This window comes from Miniopterus schreibersii (genome assembly GCF_964146895.1).
Source record: "Miniopterus schreibersii genome assembly, chromosome: 10".
Lineage (NCBI taxonomy): Eukaryota > Metazoa > Chordata > Mammalia > Chiroptera > Miniopteridae > Miniopterus > Miniopterus schreibersii.
In genome coordinates, this window is record NC_138110.1 from 17,207,585 (window position 1) to 17,229,253 (window position 21,669).

The following is a 21,669-nucleotide window of genomic DNA, read 5'->3' on the forward strand; positions in this document are numbered from 1 at the left end:
TAAATATTACTATTGCAGACAATAGACAAAGAGCTCTCAAAAATTAACAAGGAAAAATAAAAACAACAAAATTGGGCAAAAAATAGAAAGAGGCTATTTCCAAAAGATCAAATCCAACTGGTAAAGAAATATAAGAAAAGATGCTCTAATGTAACAATATCATGGCATTTGATACTCAACAGACTGTCCAAAATGAAAAAGAACTATCACCCAGTGCCAGATGTGGAATAAAGAACACTCTTAGATGTTGCTGGCAGAAATGTGTGCTATTACAGCCTTTTAGGAATGTAATTTGGCAGTTTATTAAAATTAATTCTTTAACCTGAAAATATAAATACCAGTTTGTAAAAATATATATGTATATGTATGTGTATATAGAAACTGGAAATAAAGAAAAACCATATCAGTAGACAAATAAGTCATTAAATAAAATATGGAAACTATGTCACATTCATATTTTACAAAGTTTTCAAAAATACAAGTTCATCTGGAGGAATTTCAAAGAGGCATTAAGTGAGAAAAGCAAGATGCAGAAAAATATATATAATATAAACAAATTCTCATAAAACAATGACAACCCCATCTACATATGTCTGTGTGCTTTTACATATTTGTATAGGATTATATAAGAATGGGGAAAGCAAGAAGCTTAGTTTAGATTGTTAACATTGATTACCTGGAGTGGGTAGTTTGGTAATGAGAATATAGGAGACAAGAGGCAAAGGTAAAATCAAATATGGAGAGCCTATATGTGTTCACTTTTCTATATGAATATTATATATATTTTGAGTGTAGGAAAGAGAATTTAGAAGTTATCAATGGTACTTTATTGGCTTCAGGGAATAATTTTTTTAAAAAATTTAAAATTTGTTTGCCATCCAAGAGCCTTCACTATATGGCCACTGCATATTATTTCATTTTTACAAATTCCTTCATACTTTATCCCCAGGGATCATTCTTCTATTCCCATAACATGCCCCATTCTTTAATTCTATATTTTTTTTGGAGTTTTTATTATAAAGATACCCTCTTTAACTAACTGATGAATTTCTACTCATCCCTTAAGTGTGAGCTCAGGTTTCATCTCCTGCAGGGTGTCCATCCAGTCCCTGTACACCTCTTTGTCTCTACCCTGCAATGGCCACTACCGGATAGGACTGAGATGGTTCTTTGTCTTTCTACTCCAGGTCTCCATTGGCCTGAGATTCTTGGGGAAAAGGACCATGTTTGTTCATTATTACACCTCTGATTCATTTAACCTTCCCACTAGCTCCCCCAACACAGACACTCCCTAAAGGTATTCTAGGTCACTTTTACAGGGCAAAACATTCCTTTACAATCTGATTGCTTTACTGGAGATAAGGCTGAACTTGAGTCTACTCAGTCATACAATAGTAGCAGCATTCCATGCGCAGAGGGGGGTACTTGTGATTCTCTTGTGTGCTCTGGTGAGACTTATGGGAAATGGCTAAAAGAACCAAGGTCAGCAGGTTGAGGACTGGCTAGATGGAGTGAAGCAAGTGCATATTAAATATGATAAAAGTGAAAGATAAACAACATGCGTTGACTTCATAGTCTTCAGGGTCATTATCTAAAATGCAGAAGTACAGTGATCGCCTAATTGTGTTTGTGAACACCTTGATACAAACAGTTCCTACCTGTATTATTTTTAGTTGTATGTGGTTTTCAAGAAAGATCATTAATCAGTCACCATCTGATTGGTGGTTCTCTCAAAAAATGTAAGGGGCTAAATAATTGTAGCAATTAAATGCCCTCACAATCATTACCTTACCGGGGAACTATACTATGACCTCTGACCATTTAATTAGAACAGCTGGGAGACTCCTGAAAAATCAGGGCTGCCCACCACACACCAGTTTGAGCCACCAGGTAACCTTGGTGGTGTATGGATTTATTTGCCCTTCCAGGCTATTTATGCATCAGAAAAACCTGCCTGGGGAGTATTAGAGCAAACATTTCAGAGAGAAAATGGAGAAAGTAGTTCAGTGTTTCATTTCCTTTAGGCAATGTGTTAAAAGTGCAAGATAAAAGAAAAGAAAATGTTTGTTTCCAGGGTGGGGGGAAAAAACCTTTGTAATTGACTAAAGTTTTCCCACCTTTCTCTTTTTGAATCTAGAGTCCAAATTTGTATTCATTCACAAATTAAGTGAATTGGATAGTCTTCAAAAATTCCTTGTCAGTTGTGGCCAGATGCCTACATTCTTGTCACTTGGCACAATTAAAGGAAGAGCCAAAAACGAAGCAGTAACTACTATCTAGGGAAGCCATTGGGAAAGTCTCACTATAGTGCATTAGTGATGATTTACCTCCAAGATTCACATTAAAAATTCCCTGGGCAGTAGTGGCTTGTCACTCTCAAATGAGTAACAAATGACATTTCAAAACTAACAAACTCGGTTTATTATCTCTGGGGAACCAGCACACAAACTACCAGAGGGGACACAAAACATATGCCAGTGACCTACACATACCTTGTCATAAAATCTAGTATTTCATGCCCTATGTCTATGTCTTTAAGCATATTTCATGGATTTGTATGCAGAGGCGAAAATCCACCTAAATGTAAAGAACCTGCATTACAGAAACACAGACACATAAATCTGGAAGGGATTTTAGCACTTATTAAATCTCACCCCTTCAGTTTATAAATAGAAAAAACAAAAACAAAAAGAAACTGGGATCTGAACACATTAAGTCACCTATTCAAACAATAGAGCAGTTGAGGGCAAAGCCAGGAAGGGAATCCAGGTCTCCTAAATCTTAATCTGGTGCTCTTTGCATGTGCCTGCCTGCTTCCACTCAACCTGCTAAGCAACCTCTCTAAACTAAATTTAGAGAGTCATCGCTGCCCTTTTACTCATCAAAAATGACCCCATTTATAATGTTCCGTGTTTGTTTATGTTGCTTTATATTTGTTTTTCATTTTGGCTGCTTTTGCTAATCCCTCAAGCATGTGCCATGAAGATGATAAGATGGTGAGGGAATGGAAGGATGTGCTACTTCATGCAGCTATTACAGATCGGGAACTGAACTCCAGGAATTCCAAGGCTCCCTGAGGTCTAACCCTGGCATCTCTGTGTGTGTGAGTGTTGAGCACTAATTCAAAAAATGTGCCACGACAAAGACATTTGTGTCTTGTAGTTACGTACATCTGGGAAATTACAATTCCTGATAGAACTCGATGTTTATCAGCGTATTAAAGATCTGAGAAGTCCTCCTGTAAATAAACTGATTGAACATTATTTAACCCATTATTTCTCAACCATACTTGAATATGGAAGCTCTTTCTAACACCAGTTTCTGACAGAACTAATCTTCCATAGAACAAACATTAGTAAGTTGCTTTATCACAGTGAGCAATGGGGTGTGGGCCAGCATCTCATCTTTCAATATTTCATTTTATTGTAAAGGATCTGCAACAGTTTTACTTTCCGGCAGCTCGTTGTAAGGTGGGGGTGGGGATAGGGAGAGGAGAGGGAAGAGGAGAGATAGGAAGTTAACAATGACTCTAGACCCTCGATCTTATAATCTTATTGCATATAAGCAAGAGAAACACAAACAAGCAGTTCTGAGGCTGTGAGTAATTCAGCATCCAGTCTCCCCAGAAGGTACAGATAAAGGCATTAGGATTTTAGGCTTGAGCTCAACTGGGACAAAGTACATTTTACATCAGACCCTGAAGGATACATGGAAAGGAGAGTGCTCTGCGCAAAAGTGAGCAATAAGTGTTTGCTTAACAAATGAAGGACATTCTGGGCTGGGGAGCAGCATGAGCAATATCTGAAGTCAAATTGACTGTAATGTGCTAGTCATGGAGGAGCGAAAAATCTAGGCTGCCTGGAGTGGCATTTGGGGTGAGCATTGTGCTGGAGGGGAAGAAAATTAAGATCAGAGGGGAGGATTCAAGACCCTTCCTGAAGATGGGGATGTTTTCTTACTCATCCTTAGCACTTACACATAGCCCAGCCATGAAACAGGTGTTCAAAGGATGTTAGCTAATTAAAAGAACAAATGAATGAGGGTGAATAGAAGTACAATGGAGAAAAACTGGAGGGTTTCTGTTTGAAAAGGAACATGACACAAGAAGTTCTTTGAAGTTTGGGGGGGCGTGAAATACCATAGACAGTAGATATCAGAAGACAAAAGTAGGGGTTTAGGACAAACTTCTCCCCTGGAGTGGACAAATTTGAAATGCATTTTGAAAAAAGAGGCAATACGCTCAAAAAGCAGCTAAATAAAGAAAAGAAAAAAGGGTCAGTAAAAAATAGCAGATTTAGTGTTGAGTCGTGATGGCAAATATTCAATGGGAGACATTCCATCGCCATGATGGTGACATAGGACAGCACAACTGCTCGCAAAGCATGTTCACGCATCTTAGCTTATTTCCCAAGTGAGATGTGGATATAAGTATCATCGCCCCCACTTTGCAGATTAGAAAAGTGAGCAGCAGAAATATCAGGCTTTGCTCTAAAATTACAGACACTCAGCAGGGGACATAGCCAACATTCTATTTCCTAATTTTGTATTCAGTGTTCTTTGTGATACTACATTTCAGGATATAGGGGATCGAAAGACCATGTCTGGTTAGAGAGAGAGATTTGAAATTTACTCACATAGATTTGAGAGTTGGAGTAGTGAAAGCGTATTTATTCCATGAGAATGGAGTTCGGTCTGACCAGCTTTAGTTGGGTGCCTGGTAGGTGCTTGATTCTGTGATCCTGCTGAGGGAATGGGAAGAAGGCAAGCACAGGGTCAAGAACTGACATCTAGGGAAAGCTAAGAGGAAGAGGGAGGAATCAGTAAGCAGCCAAGTTAAATAAAGATCAAGTTTACTGTTCTCTGAGTACCTACTACCTTACAAACAGCAAGACAGGGCAGGTTGATGGAAAAGGAATATACAAACGCAAAAGTACAATGTTTCAGAGGTAGGATGGCAAAGAGGGATGGCTCCATTAAAGGTGAGAAATGCCACAACTAGGGAATAAAAACTTAGAAGATTTTCTCTTCTCAATACGTCTCCTCTTTGGGCAAACCAAGAACAAAAAACAGGCTCAATGAATACTTCTCATTCATCTAATATGCCAGTTTCTACTAGGACCAGACTCTTGCTCGAGTCCTGGATTGAGTATGGCGCTTTAGTAATTAAAATAGTTGGGGTCGAGGGAGAAGAAACAAGTGATGCCTGGGGATTTAAGGGGAAAAGCCTGAGTCATAAAGTTTTTCAAATATATTTGAACAACAGAGACTCCTTCTACCCATTTCTCTCTCCCTCAAACAGAATCAGAGGAATCGAATGAAAATAGTACCATACGCAGGATGTTTCAGTCTATCGCCCACCTTTCCAGGCTTCTCTCCCACTAAAACTGGTCATGCTGCACATTTGGCAGGTCAGTGGTATCATTTGCTATCTTTGGAGCACATTCTGATACCCTCCACCTACCAGAATCATGCATACCTTTGGAGCTTTGCTCAAATACCACCTCACCCAGGAAGCTTTCCCTGAACTACTTGGCCTGAAATGGCCTCTCCCTTTCTGAGCTCTAGAGCACTTTGTGTTTGCTCAAATACCACCTCACCCAGGAAGCCTTCCCTGAACTATTTGGCCTGAAATGGCCTCTCCCTTTCTGAGCTCTAGAGTCTGCCACTCCCTGGTCTGTACTGTGACATTTCAAAGACTATCATCTATAAAAATATGAATTAATTAAAATATTTTAAACACCAAAATTAATGACACAGTATGCGAACCATGGTACTCTCACTTCAGAGCCTTCCTGTTACCCTCACCTACTTTTTTTTTGGTATATATTATTTCCTCTTTTAAATTTTAAGCTCCCTGATGGCAAAGACCAAGTTTTATACATCATAATATTCTTCAAAGCACTGAGCTTAGAGATTCAATAAATATTTGATGGATGAATTAATTAATTAGACAAATATATGTGAAGTAAAATCACTTTCTTTAGGTTGAGCATTTATTATCTATGCCTGGGTATGCAGGGATACACACTGTTACAGGTGCTAGGAGTAAGAAAAGGGAAAAATCCCCACCCACACAGCTTACAGACTAGAGGGAGGAGCCATATAATATGCAAATAAAGGAGTAAAATATTTGCCAAAGAGTGATAAACCCTAGGACTAATAACCAGGCAGAGGGGAAGGATAAGGAATGGGGTGGGGAGTGTGCTACTTTGAACTGATAATCAAAGAAGACCTGGAGGAAGTGATCTGAGCAAAGCATTAGGGAGGTGCCTGGGTGAGCCCACGCAAGCATCTGAGAGACAACAGCAAATGTGAAGGCTGCAGACAGGAGTGTGTCTTGGTTGTTCAAGGAAGAGGGAAGAGGCCAGTGTGCCCTAAGCAGAGAACGCAAGGGGAGAGGGTAGAAGGAAATAAAATAGATGGCAAGGGAGTGTATTTGTTTCTTAGGGCAGCCATAACGAACTATCACAACTGGCTGGCTTAAAACAACAGAAATTTATCAGAAGTTCCAAATCAAGGTATCGACAGAGTTGGTTTCTCCTGGAGACTCTGAGGGAGACACTGCTCCATACGTCTCTCTAAGCCCCTGGTGGTTGCTGGCCATCCTTGGTGCTCTTCAGCTTGTAGGTGCGTTGCCCCAATATTTACCTCTGTTTTCATGTCTTCTTCTCTGTGTTTCTGTGTCTTCTCCTTTTCTGTCTCTTATAAGGACATACTCATGGGATTTAGGACCCACTCTAAGCCGGTAGGGTCACATCTCTATCCTTACCTCTATTACATCCACAAAGGCCTCATTCCCAATGAGGTCATAGTCTGAGATTCTGGGTGGGCATGAATTGTGGGAGGACACTATGCACCCACTACAGGGTGCAGTTAGGAGTCGTTCAGATGTCAGCGACCCACCTGCGGGATCATGTGGCTTGATGGTGGTGAGAGGTGGTGAGAAATGGTCCTATTAGACCTGTTTCTATAAAGTCACTGGGGCTTATTGACACACAGGATTATTGACTTACTGGGTTTTTCTTCTTCACTGTTTTCTAAATAAGAGAAGTACTTGTGTTTGGACTAGAAAGGGTTATGTGGCAGCTCACTGGTCACCACTGCCTGCGTGAGTCGGCTATGAATAGGGAATAAACCTGAATGGTGGTTTACAATCAATTACATGTAGGCGGGGGCCATAGGAGCCTTTTTCCAGTTTTAATATTTGGTGTTCCTTATTAAGTATGTCTATGACAATATATTTTGTTGCAATTGCAATAGAACAAAATTTTAAAGATAAATCAGTTGTTCTGAAGCTGGGAAATGCATTCACAAGGCAGGGATGAATGAGTGTATTACATCTTTTATGCAAACCCTAGAACCAAACCCACACAATATTCTGAGTCACTATATCTACTTGAATGGAAATATTTCTCTTTAGGGAAGGAAACTGGTCTCACCCATCCAAGAAGAAAGCAAAGACTGTGTCTTAAAGAACCTCAGGAGTTGAGCTCAGCTGGAAAAACAAGAATGAGACTCAGTATGAACTTTAAGTGCCTTGGTAACAGCTTCAGCTGAGATCCTGACTTACTTCCCAAGTGATAACCTCAGGGAGATGGGGCAGGAAGGGCGAGTGAAGGAAATGAGAAACTATAAATTATCTTCATTGTGATGTCAGACACTCAATTAAATTCCTTGGTTTTCAGTTCAAAATGAAGACCAAGATCGCCCCTCATTTAACAACTGCCTCTCCATGGACCTTTCCCAGGGATTCAACAATGATCTCGTTGTTTATTATCTAAGGAATATTCTCCCATTTCCTAAGATAGGCATTCAAAGACCTCTCAGCTAACTCTCATGCTTTCTTCTCCTTTCATAAGAGAACTCAGGATTCCAGCAGAAGCCACTCAATGTCCCTCATGATGGCATCCTCATGATTGTCCCCAGCTTCAGCCAGCCCTGCCCAAGGAGGTCACCATCTCTCTCACTCAAAGTTCTAGTTTTCATGATCTGGTTTGAGTCCCACTTTGTCTGTGGCCTCAATTCGCACATCAAAAATATCTCCTTTTACAAAAAAGTTCATATTTCTGCCATGTCCAAGTTCAATTCATCATCTCTTGCCTGGTCTAATGCACTGGCCTCCTAATTGGCCCCCTTGCTTCCATTCTTGACTCCTATAGTCTATTATTCCCACATAGTAGCTATGTGATGTTTTCAAAACATAAGTTAACTTATATTATTCCTTGCTCAAAATCCTTTGAGTAACATTCTATCTCATATACAGTAAAATGCCAAGTTCTCTCTCTACGCTATAGCCCATCTTCCCCTACAACACAGAACGTTCACTCTTGGCCTGGTTTTCTGTGTGTATGTCTGCTCCCACCAGCCTCATCTGACCAGAAATAATAATTCTCTTTCCTAGTTTCACTCTATACACTCTTTAGATCTCAGCTCAATCACCACATTCTCAGAAATGCTTCTCCGTTCCATCAGTCAGGTACCCTGCTTTTATGTGCTCATCACACCATATTATATTTTTTCACAGTCCTTATCACAGCCTGCAATAAAGGCTTGAGTGATTATGAAATTTAATTCTGTGCAGATAAGGGATCATAACTGAGTTGTCAAGGTTGTCTCCCATGTCTAGGAGGTCGACTTGCGCAGAGAAGTGACTAATTAATGCTTGTTTAATTAATGAATACATTATTTTCTCTATCGCTAGTTCAATATGTATTACATTTTACCCAGCATTCCTCGTTATCTTTGCATTTACATCCCTCTGGATATCTGGCATCTTGCCCTGCACTGTGTCTAACCTTCTTGGCACCAGTTAGTGACTTGCAGTATTTCTTGACACTACTGTTGATTAAACGTGCTTCCTTACAAACCACTGTGTACTACTCACTGATAAAATACACAATTTAAAAAATGAAGACACATTTCTTTACTTCTGGTAAGAATATGACACTAGAAATTGGTGTTTGGTTTGTGTTTAATTATGCAATTCCAGAGCTATTCAAGTTTTGAAGTCTTCTGGCCCCACAAGCTCATTTTAAAATGAGGCATCACAGCCTGGGCAGATTAAATGACACAAAGCTAATTTAGTGAGCACCCGGGACAAGCCGCCCAATCTCCTGCTTGCTACTTTGATATTTGCTGCTACCTCAGACCACTGCAGAGCCCATTAGAATCTTCAGTCCAGCACCCCCGTTAATTGGCTTGTCCAGGCTGACATAGCATGAACTCGGGGTGAGCATTATAGAGCCCAGCAGGGTCTCCTGTCTTCATTTTCATTCCTCTGTTTTTTGTTTGATTTTGGTCACTTGCAAACTGGAGAGAGGCACCTCTGTCTATCGAATCCCCAGTATTTGAGACCCATCCCAGTTAGTGTTGACTCTTAACACTGTTTATAACACATTTGGGGTATCTCTCCTATTGAATTGTCGACTATATTTATGTGGATGTTTGGTTTAATTTCTCTCATTGAGTTGTCAGTTTCTTTTCTTTTTTTTAAATATATCTTTATTGATTTCAGAGAGAGGAAGGGAGAGAGAGAGAGAGATAGAAACATCAATGATGAGAGAATCATTGATCAGCTGCCTCCTGCACACCCCTGACTGGGGATCGAGCCCACAACCCGGGCATGTGCCCTGACTGGGAATCGAACCCCGATCGCCTGGATCCTAGGTCGACGCTCAACCGCTGAGCCACGCCCAGCCCGGAAAGTTGTCAGTTTCTTGAAGGTAAAACCCTTATATGTTCTATTTTCATATCACACAGTTACTAACACAGTGTTGTACACATAATGGCTGTTACAAGTATTTGGTAAATTGAATGGAACTAATGAGAAATTACCACACATTATACTTGTTCTATAAATTACAGTGAAAGCAGTTCCTGAATCAAATAACCAGGAATGGATACTCATCTAAATTGTCTTGCCTTCAACTACAAAATTGTTTTAAGAACACTTGGTTATTATTTAAATTAGGACAAAGAATATCCTGAAAAACACAGGAAGAAAACCTAAGTTACAAAATACAGCATTGATCTTATATCTAATATTTATCAGATTCTTTAAAAATAGTTCTTTCATTCTAACCAAAAACCTTCTCTTTTTTTTTAAATATATCTTTATTGATTTCGAAGAGAGGAAGGGAGAGGGAGAGAGAGATGGAAACATCAATGATGAGAGAACCATTGATCGGCTGCGGCCTACAACCTGGGCATGTGCCCTAGACCGGGAATCGAACCCTGACCACCTAGATCCTAGGTTGATGCTCAACCGCTGAGCCATGCCCAGCCGGGCCCAAAAACCGTCTCATTCCCCAGAAAAAAGAAGGGTACCGCTCTCAGTGAATCCCAACTGGTTTCCCTAAAGGGCATCTCCCTGTTCCAGAGAAATGATTTTTGGTTTCTTTGGGTTTCCACTGTCCTTTTGAGGAAGAGTGTGCCTGGGGGGCAGCTGGGAGAACCCAGTGAACAGTGCTAAGGAACACTTTGAGAAGAGCACTCAGCAAAGCCTACTTGACGGGTTAGCGGAAGATACAATTAAAATAACAACTGGAGCTTTTAGAAAGTAAATTTTAGTTTGGATCAAATTATTCAAACAAGTAAACCACATGCAGAAATTCAGAGCCTTGGCACTTACTCGGGAGGGGGGGGGAATTTGAGTTGAAACAAAATCTAACTTTATTTCTGGTGGGTACAATAATTTGATTACATTGTCCAACAGCTTTTAATCTACTGAACATTATGAAAAGGAATTATTTCTTGGTTAAGATGTGCTTTAAATTTTATATGATGTTATTACTTCACATAATTTGAAACAATGCTGCTCAGTTGGAAGACATGGAGAAGAACAAGGACTGACCCTGTGAGTTTGGCGTTAGGGGTCCAGTTTGCATACACAAGCCTGGGGCAAAATGAGATTCCAAGAGTCAGATTCCTAAACAGTGACACACTGACAGCCCTTAAAAATAGATGCTAGCCCTTGAATAAAGTACTAATTCGGTTAAAAACAGCAAATGTTTATAGGGAGTTCACCGTTTTGGGTATAATCTGGATAGCAATTTACCAGGGATAGAGCCCAGGGGAGAACCATGCATTCTTTCTGGTTCATTGTCCAAAGGAGAGCTGGCCTTCCTAGGTAGTGACACGCATGCCCGACAAGGTTTAGGGACATGCTGAAGTGGGGGGTTAGAGAGGTCAAATTCTGATGAACTGGCATTTCTCTCACCAAGACCTGAAAACAGGTCACGCTATGAGGATTTAAAACCAGCTCTGTGTCATTCTCTGTGTGCATATGTGTGTGCAATATATACAGCTTTTATTTCACTGGATTTTAAGTAACTCATGTCAATGTATTTACAAACAGACACTAGTACAGATGTAATTGCTTGTTAAAGAACATTAAGGAGCATGTCTTTCTCAACTGGAAATTGTAAATTGTTGTACATTAGCTAGTACCATGAAGATTATATTGTAAATAATTGCGTTATATTTTATACTTTCATATGCAAATTATGTAGGCATATGTTAAGGGTCACCTATAAGATTTGCCACAAAGTCAAGGAAGCATAAATTTCAGGTCCCCTTACATGCATGAAATAATCAAAAGGTCGTACGTTTATGTTAAATTTACAAAAATAAGATATTTTAAGTCTATTTTCACTCTGACTTTCCCTCTGTCTCATTTCCTCTCATATCAGACATATGTAAGCGGCCACTAGTATTTTGGGCATGTGGTTAAGGGAATGTTGAGTTGAAAATCAGCCATTTTAACTGCAAGTTAGACAGTCTGAGAATTTACAAACTCCTGGTTAAACATACATAAAAAGTAGCTGCTTTTATCTCTTTAACAGCATTCATTAAAGATTTAAGAGAAAGTTCAGATAAAAAATGAACTGAAAATTAAACAAGAATGGTAAGGATCAGTGATGAAATCAACCGAGTGTCAAGAAGGGGACTGTAACAAAAGCATCAGATAAAAATTATCTGCCAAAAGCAGTAATTTATTAACAGAAGGAAATACATTTTAAAGAGAAGTAATGATAATTTAACAAATGGGGAGCAAACCTATGAGCACTGGAAAAAGATTTACATTTCCTGCTGATTTCACACAAAATATGGATTCCAACAAGTATAACACAAAATTCAAAATATGCTATTACAACGGGACATTGATGGCAAACTGGTAGATGACTATCATTAACTTAAACAGCACTTACAATTCCACACTGCATGAGAAAACCTGAAATTTCTTTAAGACCTATAGCTCATATGTGAGAGAAATCAGATAAGGTTTACCAAGTTTGCCAACAACTCTGTAAATTTATATGACGCTGCCAAAAAAGATATAAAATTACCTAATCTTTCTTACATAATCAACAAGTTAAGCACATAACTACACACGTGAGCCTGCGCATGCACAGATACTGATACATATATGCACATGTGAGCCTGAACACACACAGATACTGATACATATATTACATGTGAGCCTGCGCATGCACAGATACTGATACATATATACATATGTGAGCCTGAACACACACAGATACTGAAACATATGTTACATGTGAGCCTGCGCATGCACAGATACTGATACATATATGCACATGTGAGCCTGAACACACACAGATACTGATACATATGTTACATGTGAGCCTGCGCATGCACAGATACTGATACATATATGCACGTGAGCCTGAACACGCACAGATACTGATACATATATTACATGTGAGCCTGAGCACGCACAAATACTGATACATATAAGCACATGTGAGAGCCTGCGCATGCACAGATGCTCATCAGTTATGATAACAGAGAGACTGATTATCCTTCTATCTCTAAAAGAGGACCTTACAAATCTTCGTTATATAAGTTACATGTACGCAAAAAACAAAACATTATAGAAGTGTGTCAGACAAGTCATTAATAAAAATAATTTTAGACCTTATGTTTCTTTCATTTTTCAGTTTTAAGAGGAATTTGATTTCTTGTGATAGTTTTGTTCATTTCAAACAATTATTTACTTCCATACCTAATTTATATAGATAATTAGTTTATTTATAATCAAATCAAAGAGGCTCCTCCAAATATTGTAAGCTGCAAGCCACATAAAAATCTATTATTATTTTACTAGCATGATTCCAACAAGAACTATCTTGTTCTTAAATATTCACAAAGAAAAATAAGTAACTGTCTTCAGCCTCCATTCTGTCAAAACATTCTTCCTTATAGATAAATTACATTGACTTTGCTATAACTTATACAATTTGTTCATATTTGGTTCTTAGTTGACACAACAAACTATATTGTAAATGATAAAAATAATCAACAGCTTTCTCAGGAAAAAGTAGATTGAATTTCATACTATCTTTTTTATTAGTATGCCATCCATCATTGTCTCTCAAATTAAGATGAAAAAGTTTATGGTCAAAGATATGATTCATTGCCAGGAAATAGTTTTTAAATTGATATCCAATAGATAAGCAGTAGTGTTTAGAACCCACTTGGATGTTGCTTGCTTGAATAGGTCCTTTCCTGCCCCACCAAAAGTTCTAATTCTATCTTCAAACTTTGGTCCTGACTTTCCCTGATATTGGCTTAGGTATCCAAGGGTATCCAGGATCCTGGTTCTGTTCTGACTCTGGTGTCCTTATTCCTTTTTTAAAAAATTTATCTTTATTGTTGAAACTATTACAGATGTCCCCTTTTCCCCCCACTGACCCCTTCTACCCCACACCCACCCCCTGCCCCAGGCCTTCACCACACTATTGTCTGTGTCCATGGGTTATGCATATATGCATATAAACTCTTGGTTAATCTCTCCCCACCCACCCCCACCTTCCCTCTGAGATCTCTCAGTCTGTTCCATGCTTCTATGTCACTGGATCTATTTTATTCATCAGTTTATTTTGTTCTTTAGATTCCACATATAAGTGAGATCATGTGATATTTGTCTTTTTCTGCGTGGCTTATTTCACTTAACACTTTTGGCCTGTTCACTTTCCTGTTCTGTGCGTGCATCGTGTATTGATACTTGTGTATGACTCCTAATTGAAATTTTACCTATTACTGCTCTGAAACCAAGACTCTCCAGGGATCATCTCCCCACAACTCACGGTTTGAACCTAATGACCCTCTGCCCATCTGGTTCTTGGCTCTATCCTGACCTCTAGCGACTACTGCAGGGATCACCTCATCCAAAGTCCTTATTACTTGTGTGCCATATGGAATAGATGTGATTGAACAGTCTCAAGGAGGACTACCCTAGAAATTGTCTACTTACCTCAAATATGAAACTTTAGTTAGAAATAAAGACCTTGCTGAAAATTAATCTGATAGGTACAGGAGACATCCTGTTCTAAGCAAAATGAAGTTTTTCAACTGACTGTAGTAATTTATTCCTGTATCTATCACCTTCACTCTTCAGCCATCCATTCATTTGACATGAATATCTGGCAAACTGCTAAGGTAAACTAGAAAATTTACATCACAGTTTGGCCTGGGGCTAGCCTTGTCCAGACTCATAAATACACTCAGCCCACAGTGTATGTTTCTGTCCAACAACAGTAGTTTTAATGTTCTCATACTCGCCACAATAACAGGAAGTTCTCAACCAAAGGTTGGTTCCCAGGCGCTGGAGGCTGAGGCAAAACGTATGCTAGAAAAGCAGTATTTTAGGGTCTGGAAAAATTGAACCAGCATTCAGGGTTCTGAATGAATGTATCAGTGTAGAATCACTTAATACAATCCGGCAGACCTAATGAGTTAGGCACAATGCAGAATCGAAAGGAAAGGCTTCCGGGTGAAAAAGAAGCAGATTGTAGACATCAAGGAAAGGCCAAAATGGTGGTGATTATCCCAAGAAAATGTGAAATGGTGCTTTCATGGTGTCATTCAGTTACCTAAGAAAAATATCACTGTGAGAGAATCAGCAAGGTTTTTGGTAATTCCTCAATCATTGCTATTGATCTTTGTATAGTGTAGGTCATGTTTAATAGAATTACCTAGCTGACAGATCAAGTATCATCTCTTACTTTTTTCAATAGACTGATGACACTACCTAGTTATCATTTTTTATTACTCAGGGATAGATGTTTTCACTTTTGTAGAGAGACACAAATAAACTGCAAATTGAACATACTACTCAGATCCCCCATGAAATGACCTAGCAAAACAGTAACTAGTAATGCACTGAGGTCTCCATAGGTTAATTGTTTTTTATTTCATGCAGGGCTTTGAACAAAGAACAGACTGTGGTGACACTGCTATTTGCTTTCCGGGTAATATTCAGCCTCCTTTCCTGAAGCATTTTTACACGATCATCGCCCACTGACATCTAGATTGCTACCTTCTAACAGATCAATTTGGCTGATGGCATTCTGATGACCATGCTAGAACAGGGTCATTTTCTATTATCGACTTTTCATCCCAGGAATTTTAATGTTGATAAAGATGGGGATCTGAGGTCAGACCAGGCATTTGCACAATAAAACAACTGCTGAGTGAAGAGCCATGCAGTCCACACTGTTGGCTTGTTTTATTTTCACTCTTCTTGGCTCTAAAGAGGGTTAAATGCCTCCCATTTTTCACTTCATGTGGTCTGCAGTCGTAGGAAGTACACTGCCACATGGGGAAGAGTCCTAGAGACTCTCATAAACCAACCATAGCATGATGCCATAGAGAACCTATTACTGGATCCAAACCTTCTTTTAGGTAAAAACTTCTAAGTGATTTTTTGTTGTTGTTAATCTTTACTGGAGGATACTTTTTTTCATTGACTTTTTTAGAGTGGAACAGAGGGAGGGGGAAAGAAAGAGAGAGAAACATCGATGTGAGGCACATTGACCAGTTGCCTCCTGCACTCGCCCCAGCCGGGCCCAGGGATTGAACCTGCAACCCAGGCACATGCTCTTGACTGGGAATAGAAACCCATGGCCCTTCAGTGTGCAGGCCGATGCTCTAATCACTGAGCCACGGCGGCCAGGGATAAGTGATCATTTTTAATGCAAGTAAGCAAAGCATTTCCAAAGTGCCAAGGGAGTAATAGGCTCTGTACAGAAAATGTTCCATTTCCAACATTTCTCTTTCACAGGAGAGTCAACATTACATAATAACAATAACCTACATTCATCTAGCTAATGCAGTCTACACAGCAGCTTTGTAAAAAGGGTGCCCATCCAACAAGAAGCATCTCATTCGGCCATCACTGTAAACAGGCGCCGTTTTCTCGCCCTAACCTCTCTAAGTAGCAGCAGAGAAGCTACAAACACAGTAGGATCTGCTGTTATAAATACTGCTTCTCAGCACCAAGTGTGTGAGCCTATATGAGACTGGGAGCTTGAGAATTAAGTTACTTCTTTAGTAAACAGTCCAACTTTTGGGTGTGAATTAAGTGAAATAAATTATGCAGTGGAATAAGTTATGTACAAATTGCCAAAGAGTTAACTTACACAGGTCTATCACCTGCCTTACTCTTTTGTTGTTCTTTACAGCGAAAACACCTGTGAAAGCTTATAAAAATGTTTTTGTTCCAGAGAAAAATTTAGGTGGAAGAAAAGAGAAATAAACAAACAGTAAAATAAATTACAGAGAATAGGCAGTGTTGCAGTGCCATGGGGCTCACAGTCTGTCCGGCACAGTGCTAAGCTCCTTAGATGCATTACCTGATTTAACCTGCACAACCAGAGAATTCAAATAACTTGCCCAAGGTCAAGCAGTTACTAGGTAGCCAAGCCTACAAGTTAGAATACAAGTCTTGGAGTGTGCTGCTGGAGACACACCCCGAAAGTGGAGAGGCCAGCAGAGAGCTTAGAAAACAGGAGAAAGGCTCAGAAATCCCAAGGTCAGTGATTACAAATATAGAGCTGGCACAGCTATTCCATTGGTGAGGGTGCCCAGAGGGCTTGTGCAGACCAGAGGGCTGCTGGCAAAAGCGCAGAGGCGTGTCTAGGTGGCCTACAGCCTGAGTCAATTGCCCGCCCTGGCATAGGTACATATTAAGGTTAAAAACAACAAACGGACAAACAAAACAAAAACCTCCTTCTTGCTGCTGTCTTGGGACGTTGCTATTTCATTCTTCTTACACGATCCTCTTACAATTCGATTCTTCTTTCACACACGTGAGTTACCTTATCTGATTTCCTTCCTTCTACCCTGATTTGGCAGAGCAGGTGTTTCATTCCTTGACAGCAGTGATTCTCAGTCTTTTTTTTTTTTTAATGATGATGCACTAATTTTAATAGTCAAAATAACCACCCTTAATTAGACATTTCAATAATTGGTAACATTTACAGTTCTTCCTAATAATCACCAGCTTTGCAGATGACACATGACAACTACAGCCTATTAGACACTTTTCCTCAAAATGGACTCATAACCACACAAAAAAGCGGGATTATTAATAAATGTGACCAGGGTTTACTTCCTTTTATTTATTGTTATTAAGATTATTCCTAATCAGAAATTGGGACAGGTTAAGAGGCATTAGCTACTTATACATCGTTTTCCTTTCTTTGCTAATCTCTTCCACAGTAATTTTTTTTTAAAGGTAAGAGCAGCCCTGGCCAGTGTGGCTCAGTTGGCTGGGCATCATCCCACGCACGAAGAGGTCTCTGGTTTGATTCCTGGTCAGGGAACATGCCCAGTTTGTGGGTTTGATCCCCAGTAGGGGTCCATGCAGGAGGCAGCTGATCTGGATGTTTCCCTGTCATATTGATGTTACTCTCTCCACCCCTTCTCTCTTCCCCTCCCTCTCTCTAAAAAAAAAAAAAAAAAAAATCAATTAAAAAAATAAATTAAAATCTTAAAATAAAAGGTGAAGAGTGTGTTGGACACTGAGAGCCTTAGTATTTCCTCCTACTGACTGTGTGACTTTCAGACAGCTACTCAGCCTCTCTAAGCCTCAATGCCTTTCTCTATTAAGATGAAGTGGGTCTACGAGAACATCTCTAAGTTTACTGCCAGTGCTGACCTTCTCTGGGTGGTCTTCCAAATATAAGATCTTAAGAACGTACAGGAAATTTGAGAATGCATTTCACTCAGTCACCTGCATTCAGAAAAATAAACATTTCGATTGTGCTTACTATTTGATGTGCTCTAATAGAGTGTTTGCTATGCGTGATTCTGTCTTGTCTGCACATTAGAATCACCTGGGGGGCTTTTAAAACTTCTAAGTGCCTGAGCTCCACCGCACAGCAATTAAATCATAATCTCCTGGGGAGTGGCTCAAGGCATGGTGCGCTGTAAGGGCTCCCCAGGTGATGCCAGTGGGCGGCCAGGGCTGAGAGCTGCCCTTAAGCCTGAATGAATGGAGGTTCCCGACTTAAGTGGACAGTATCAGAAGTGGGCCACCCACCCACTGTGTTCCCTTGCCTCAGTTTACACGTGAATCAAGCACAGAAAAATATGCAGTGCTGTGCTATGAAGTGCTAAATGGAATAGTTTCAATCAGTAATACCTTCTTTCAAGAACCATGTCCTCGGCCTAACCTCACAACATAGTTCTAGGACATGAGCAAGATGGGGCCAATTGGGGACAAAGAATTCCCAACTCCTATGAACTGCTGCTTTGCCCCAGAAAAGCGATGATCGGAGACATTTTAATTTCAGGAACTATTTTCCCAGTGCAGCATTTGCACTACTGTTTCACTTCCCCAGTTGCTTTCTTATAACCTAATAGATGGAATGCTCGGTTTTTATGGATCTTTTTTATTCTTTTTTATTCTTTATTAATTTCCTTTTATCTTTACATCTTCCCTCCAGCACCTGGGTAGATTTAACCACCTCATTAACCATATTTTGTGTAATCTGAGAGAAATACAACCCACGCATATGATGCTGATTTCAAAATATGTTTTGCTCAACCTCATTTCTGAGTTTTGAGACTTGCATTCCCACACCCCAATGGGTCCCTGAATTCATGGGCCCATTTAGCTGTATAACTTAGGTATCAAGCTGAAGACACAATAGTAATTGATGCAAAATCTCAACTGTCGATATTGAGGAATTTAGGAACCATAGATATTTTTAAAAGCTTGTCAGTAGGTACTATATTTTTAAATTATAGATATCAAAGAGCATAATTAATAAGAAGTGTTAATTGGTAGTAAAAGTATAGCTAATATTGTTACAGTTTACAGCAAGAAACACAAAAAGAATCTTTGATATTATTTATAGTATTACCGGGGAATGCTCTGCATATGTAGAAAAATCTGTGCCTTTTCTCCCTGCTTAGTCTTTCCCTATCACCCCTCTTCACATCCAGATAAGTCGCTAATAATTTTAGCTTTTTTGGACTTTATCTCACCCACTTAGCCGCTTTTTAAATATAGCATGGGTGTTTTTTATTTGTTATTTGTCAGTGGAAGCGAAACATAATTTGAGGAGCCCTCCACAGTCCCCGTCAGTACAACTGAGGAGGAAGGTGACTCATCAGGAAGCGACAGCTGTCAGCACCTGTCAGAAGTTAGGGTCTGTGGCTGAGAACAAACTCCAGCAAGTCTCTGCCTGGGAGCTAGGACAAGCCAGTTGGGCTGGAAGGAAATCACAAGCACTGTTGAAGGATATGTGCCTTTTGTGAAGCTGAGCCACCGTTTGTGAAAATGTGATCTCGTCACGATCTGTGAGAGTCCCATGGGTTGCTCGTTAAAGTGCAGATGGACCTCATCCTAGACCTTCGACACCAGATTCCCTGGAAATAGGGCCCAAGAATCTGCATTTTACCATCTCCCCTGAGGATTCAGAGGCATGCTAGAGTTTGGGGACATCTGTTTTAAGCCATATACAAGATGTAACTACCATCCCTTTCCCTCCCATTCAAAACTGTTGGCAATTCATTTGGGAACCATTGTATTTTGATAACAGGAAATTACTTGTGCCATATTGCATATTCAGTCTCAAAGTGTGTTAAGGCACAGAGGTGAGAACTGCCCTGAAGTTGGAGAAATCCAGCTCATTGAGTTCCCACAATGACCATTCTGACTTTTCTTTAGAGCCCTCTGAAGGTTACCTTCAGAGCCATCCTCATAGAAAATATGTTCATCCTTGTGAGAACTCAGACGATTTTCTGGATGTAACAAAACATTGTAACTTTAAATAGGACATGACCAACCATTGAGGTAGTCTTAATAAAGAGAATATAAAATACTCGAGCTGGAAATTCTAACTTCACAGTCTAATAACTAACATTGGCCTGGAAGTCCACGCATATTTTGGAATATCATAATTATTCCGTAGGCAAGGTGTGGGAAGCAAAAAGAGAATTTAATTAACTCATACATGGTTATGTGCAGACAGGCATGCACACACACACACACACACACACACACACACACACTGAAATGCCAAGGACTATCATTCAGGTAGTGTTTAAAAATCTTCCTACATTCTTCAGACTAAATCATCCACTGTGGGCATTTGTAAAACACCACTACCTACCATTCTCCATTCATAATTCACATCCCTGGCAAAATGGCACTGATTGGTGTTATCCAAGCTTTTACTTTTAAAGAATATCTACATTTAAGACTTAAACCAGCCCGGCCAGGTGTGGCTCAGCGGTTGAGCGTCGACCTGGGATCCAGGCGATCGGGGTTCGGTTCCCGGTCAGGGCACATGCCCGGTTGCGGGCTCGATCAATGACCCCCTCATCATTGATGTTTCTGTCTCTCTCTCTCCCTCTCCTTTCCTCTCTCTGAGATCAATGGAGATATATTTAAAAATAATAAAATAATAAAATAATAAATAAATAAAGACTGCCAACTTTAAAAAAAAAAAAGACTTAAACCAAAAATCTATGTATTAAAAGGCCTTTTTTAGTTTTAACCATGTTACCTGGAAGGTGTAACCCATAGATATTAACAATCCCTATTATGTTAATATATATTTTTATAAAGTAATAAGAAGAAAGAAAGTGAGATATTGGGCTGGCAAATCTTAATCATCATGAGGGGAGAGAAAAATTCTGCAGGATGGGGCCTCTTTTTATAAATAAAAACAGAAAAAAAATTCAGAAGTTTGAGGCTCTAGAGGAGTTGAGACTATGGGGAAGGCGGTGCTACTAGATGGAGTGGGTAGGGGGGCACCAAAGCCAAACGTGAGAATTCTGTCTCAGCCGGGCTGGACGGAGCATTTCGAGAGAGTCTGAAGCAGGCGTGCATTTCTCAGCTGCGTGGAGATCTGGCAAGTAGGCGGCTCAAGAAGAGTCTCATTTTATTTTACTTACAGGTAAACAGTAAACACATCCCTGTACTGTTTCTCTTTGCTATTAGGAAGCTGTTCTCCCCATGTCCTTCGAGCCAGGATTCTTAGAGAAAGCTTGGCTTAGGTTATAAAATTTAGAATAAGTTACGTGGAGCAAAACCATTATGGACATGCAATTGAACAAAAAGTGAATTGGGGATTGAGTATAATCATAGTCACTGTTATGCAGTGAGTGCTTAATATATGCCAGCCACTTTACTGTGTTTTACACACTGATTTCACTTTCGCCAATGATAAAAAGTGCTACTATTGTCCCAGGTTTTTCAGATGACAAAGCAAAGGCTAATTAAAGTAAAGAAGGAGAGCAGGTAGGTGATAGGGCCAAGGTTTACACTCAGGAAAGTCTGGTTTGGTCTAGTCCCCTCTGTCTTAATTGCAAGCTTGAATACCTCCCAATACTAAGAGTGTTAACTAC

The 21,669-nt window shown here is 39.7% G+C and overlaps 1 protein-coding gene across 2 annotated transcripts in view; it reads right to left on the bottom strand.

Annotated features, from left to right (window-relative positions):
• Positions 1 to 21,669, bottom strand: part of RAB27B (RAB27B, member RAS oncogene family) — a 123,195-nt gene that overhangs the window by 84,996 nt on the left and 16,530 nt on the right. Inside the window, exon 3 of one of the 2 annotated variants that reach the window (XM_081150156.1) lies at positions 4,635 to 4,742. The exons of the other annotated variant lie outside the window; for it this stretch is intronic. Coding sequence (XP_081006282.1) covers positions 4,635 to 4,636 — 2 coding nt within the window. The 5' untranslated portion in view covers positions 4,637 to 4,742. The remainder of the gene's footprint in view (positions 1 to 4,634; positions 4,743 to 21,669) is intronic. 2 annotated transcript variants of the gene reach the window in all.